General features: G+C 38.7%; 1 protein-coding gene across 3 annotated transcripts in view; it reads left to right on the top strand.

The window, feature by feature from the left end:
* The window catches only part of afap1l2 (actin filament associated protein 1-like 2), a 35,751-nt gene that overhangs the window by 15,058 nt on the left and 15,838 nt on the right, over positions 1-4,855 (top strand). For all 3 annotated transcript variants that reach the window (XR_004327195.1, XR_004327196.1, XM_032502030.1), the window contains exons 3-4: positions 2,269-2,331; positions 4,124-4,215. Coding sequence is in view for 1 of the 3 variants with exons in the window: in XM_032502030.1 (XP_032357921.1) it covers positions 2,269-2,331; positions 4,124-4,215 (155 nt within the window). In the remaining 2 variants the exon portion in view is untranslated. The remainder of the gene's footprint in view (positions 1-2,268; positions 2,332-4,123; positions 4,216-4,855) is intronic.

Here is a 4,855-nt window from a genome sequence, read left to right as displayed (position 1 = left end):
CACACACACACACACACACACACACACGCACACACCAGCAGTCATGCTTTTCCATGTTCAGGTCCTGGACTCCTCTTTCTGTACTTCCTCTCCTGGCTCCAAGCTGTATCATTTTTCCGAAGCTACATTTATCCTCTGGGGACGCTCACTTCCTTTGAGCAACAGCTTATAAATAGCAGTTCAACTCTGTTCCCCAAAAATCTGTTTTCACTGTACAGGCAAAACATAGTTTGTATCTGAAGTTGTTAGGTTTCATCTTGCAGTATCTATTTCAAAGAAGAAAGCTTCTCTAGAGTATCACCCAAGGTTAGAGTTTTGTTTGATTTCATCTCAGGGTATAATCTCTAAGTCAGCTAAAATATTTAATTCAATGACTTTCCTCGAAACTCCAGAACAAATTCCCATAACAGGTTATAGTAACCAGCTGGAGCTTGCTACTCTGAAACCGCAGAGTTTATTGCTTGAGAAAATATATTTATTCAAACTGTTTATGTGGCAATATTATGGCAATGTCTTCGTCAACTTGTAACTACTCATGCTAGAAACAACGTTCAACCAAACATTTCTCACTCAGCTGAGTTCAGCAATAGTGTATGACATAAGGTTTCATCATCTCCGCTTATTGACCATAGGATACCATTGCTCACCCTGACCCGTAAATATTTACGTTCGACTGCAAAGAGAAGTCTAGTTCAGTCTCTAATGACAGCCCTGATCATTTGTTCAGCGATGTTTAACTCCTCTCACCATTTTAAGCATTTCCTGTGTTTCTATTGTTGTCACAGAAAGCTACATTATATTGTATTGTTTTCTTATTTTCACTTTGATCAAATACTACTCTTTCTGGCTTTTTATGCCTTTACAACTAAAAACTGATTGCATAGAAATTAACTGTTGTCCTAATTCTTGTTTGTGGATATAAATTCTTGCAGATATTGAGTGGAGGTATGTTTTAAAACTAAACCACTGTCATACTTTTGGTTATGCAAACTCTTTTGGATTGGTCTTGGCAGATGGACCAGGAGCTTCATTGCATATATTAACTGTATGATCTTCAAACCTTCAAAGATCAAAGACCTTCAAAAAATTGACACAGTGCTCTGTCTGTGCAGGCAAGGAGTTTTCTGACTAATGTCCGATGAATGCCAGTCACGGTGAGAGTGGGTGTCAATAATGGGCGCATCTGTCCACACAATAGACCACTTGTTTGGGTCAAGTTCCCTCTTTTAATCTTGGACTTTTGACAAACATGTTGAAAGTTTGTTGGACACTAAGGTGGAGTCAGATCTTTCTCATCAGCGCTACAAGAAATATCCGTGCTCTTCTTACATATATTTTACGTATACAGTTAAAGCTTTAGTGCGTAACGTTTTGATATGAATAAACGTCCGTTACATTCAAGCCTTTGCCCAATGAGTTGTTACAAAGCTAATTAAGACTATCAGCTCCACACAACTCCGTCTGCATTTCTCAGTATTGCTTTGTTCAGAAGATTGTGTCGTTCGGTGACTTTCCTGCGCAGAAACTCAAGTGAAGATAATTACCTCTTCTGAAGAGTTCATCATCTTTCCTCCTATCCTCCTTTGTTGCTATCAACTGCATTGAGGAAGGGTTGGGGACGCGTGCACGATCACATAAGGCTTGTATCATGTTGACGCGCCGATAGTGTTGTTGTTGTTTTTAGAATTTCTCATGGGGGGCGACAACAACTACGCACTATAGCTTTAAGTTACTTTGTGCACATTATACCAAGAGATCTAGCTCAAGGCTATTCACCATAGTGCAACTAATAACAATATAGGAGGAGTGAACAAACCTGAGTCTTTGCAATAATACACTAGCCTGAATGTACACAGTATAGTCAAGGTGGGCAAGGGCTCTTGGAGTTGATGATTAAATCTACAATGTAAGGATTCCTAGGTTGGGACAAGCATGGACCTCTGTCCTGTAGATTAACTGTGCATGGGTTACCTGGAACAGTTCCATTCATTCTCCACCAAGTCACCTTCCTTCTTTTATTATTATTATCAAATGTAGAGGCTTTAGCAGTCTATTTGTAAGAATGCTGTAACTATTTACTAAAGATACAAAACATGCATGTATCACTATGGAGCATATTTGTCTGGTGTTCTGTTGAGTGGTATTCAAATAGCTTCTTCTCGTTTCTTCAGTTTAACACAATGTTAGTGTTTGTGGTAACTAGCCAAAATGTAAGTTTCCGGGTATGCTGATGTCAACTGTTAACCACCTTCTACTCTTTTCATGCAGGTGCAGATGAGGAGTATATCTACATGAACAAAGTCATTGTTACTGGGAAGGACAAAGGCAAAGGTGTGAGTTTCAAAAAGTTCCTCTACAAAGTGTGAGACTGATACTTGGTGATGGTTTCTTCGTCTTCTGAAAAGTAGCTGAAATATAATCTATAAAGAAATTGATTCTATTTTTCCTATTGAAAAAGAGGGATTCTGTCAGAATATAGCTTTTTTTAGCCTTGCTACGTTACTCTGTGGATAGTAATGACAGTCCGACCACTACTTTGGTCCAGGCTGAAATAATTCAACAATTGTTACATGGATTGACATAAACCTTTATACACAAATTCATGTTCTCCAGAGGACAGGTATGTGTAACTTTGGTGATCCTCCGACTTTTTCTCTAGTGCCAACATGGCATTGAGATTCTTGTTTTAGTAGGCCTACAGATATTCATGGTGCAGACATGATGGATCCTAATGACTGGTGACCCCTTTGCTTCATCTTGAGCCACTAGCAGGTCATACTGTAACCCCATCAGCCTCAGCTGTATTTTGTTTGGTGCTGTTAATTAGCAAATGTTAGCATGCTAACACACCACAATAAGATGGTAAACATGTTATATCTGCTACATTTTTAGCATTTTAGCATTGTCATTGTGAGAATGCTGATATTGACATTTAGCTCAAAGCAACACTTTGCCAAAGTACAGCATCACAAAACATAGCTGTTGACGCTTTGTAGCAGACATTAATCCATTTAGGTCGCATTACATTTTCATTAAATTATGGTGAAGGTTAGGGCCATATTTTCAGTCATCAGTCATCATAGTTCACAAACAGAATTTCACAAAAAAAATATATATTAAAATAGTTTTGTGGCATAATAAATGTATATCTTTAATTTGACATTTTGTATGTCAGTGCTAGGAATATCCATTTACCTACTGCACTAAACCTGCGATGATAACTGAAATCTCATCGTGTCAAATCTAGCTGGATTGAGTTTTGTCTCTGTGAAGGATGTTTGTTTTGTCGAACTAAACGCTCAGTCAATTCAGTCAAACACCAGTGCATATTTGTTATGTTATTGCATTTTACACTCCTTAATGATTCAAGTGAATAGCAGATATGAGCATAAGCTGCCAGAAGCAGGACTATGTCCCCCTGACCCCTACTCCTGTATGTCTCTTCAGAGCTTCTCACCATCTGAGACTGACCTGTTTTGTTTGGATTGTGTTGAAGAATGTGGTTTCCTCAAAACACTAGAATTAACACACATATTTTCAGCAGTGAGGCTAGCAAAGCCACAAGTTTTTTTCTCCCACAGAGACTGAAAAAAAGTGGGGGACAATGTGAGAGAATTGAGAGTTCTTACTGAAATCATTGATCGTTTAGTAAACCTAAACTTTCTCTCTCAGATAAAGTGTAAGAGAAAAACATTTTTGACTTAAATGTTAGTGTACTTTTTTAAAATAAAAAAATACAGTTAAACGTATAACTGAAAATGTTAATCCTCATATCAATATTCAAGTAGAAACCAGAGCAGAGACATCATCCCAACCTGGGGTCTGAGTTACAAAACTAAACCAGCAGAACGTTAGCTCAGCTGGGTGTAGTAGACAGATTGACAGCAGGGGAAACAACTATCCTGACTTTCAACAAAATCTGCTTAACTGCACCTCTGAAGCTAAATTAACATGTTATATCTTTCATCTTGACGTCTGGAAATAGTGTGTAATAAAAGAAATGGACAGAATTTTGACTACTCAGTTGTTTTATTTATCCCAGATTCCTGTACATTCATTTCAAAACAGCCAATACACATTTCTGTCAATCGCTGACCTCCCTCTCTGTACTTTCATGACCTAGATGACAGATCAGATGCCCTGGTCAATGGAAAAGCAGCTAAATATGTCCCTGTCCCACAGAAGAACCTTCCCGACCTGCCGCCCCCTAGAGCAGTAAGTGCTTTATTGCATCAGAGTGGATTAACATGTGAAATGATTTGTTTTTTTGAGCCACTGCCACTGTGGTGGGAATGGTAATAATGTAACTGACCCCAGTAGGACTGCTGAACTCAACAAAGTATGTGGGAAAGGTCAGAGGAAATCATGATTTTCAAAAGTATGCCACAAGAGCCCAAGACAAATCCAAACCTTAAATGTAATTGGCATTAATTTGGTCTTTTGTTACATTACTATCTATAGTAAGCACCAAAGTAATTAAGAAAAAGTACTATGGATTGATATCACATGTTGCCAGAGAATTCCATGGGTTTTTATAAACCAAAACAAATGCAGTCTGTGGTCATACAAGCCAAAACTATTTCCCACAACCCTCAGAGTCACAAGCTTGAGGCAGAAACCACAGAAAGGTATTATAATCACTCATGGGGGCAACAAACCTGGGAAAGTGAGTATCCAGAAGTGTGTGTGTGAGAGCTGTGGTGTGTTTTATGTCGACTGGGAGGCCGGTGGCTCCTGAATTGGCCCAGTGTGACTTCAGGAAAAACTTAGAGAATGAGTGGTTTAGAACATCCCGTCAGTGCCTTTGAACTTTACACACACACACACACACACACACACACACACACACACACAC

Source organism: Etheostoma spectabile, chromosome 21 (genome assembly GCF_008692095.1).
Source record: "Etheostoma spectabile isolate EspeVRDwgs_2016 chromosome 21, UIUC_Espe_1.0, whole genome shotgun sequence".
NCBI classification, from domain to species: domain Eukaryota; kingdom Metazoa; phylum Chordata; class Actinopteri; order Perciformes; family Percidae; genus Etheostoma; species Etheostoma spectabile.
Note: the sequence above shows the minus strand (reverse complement) of the source record. Positions and strands in the feature narration are given on the sequence as shown.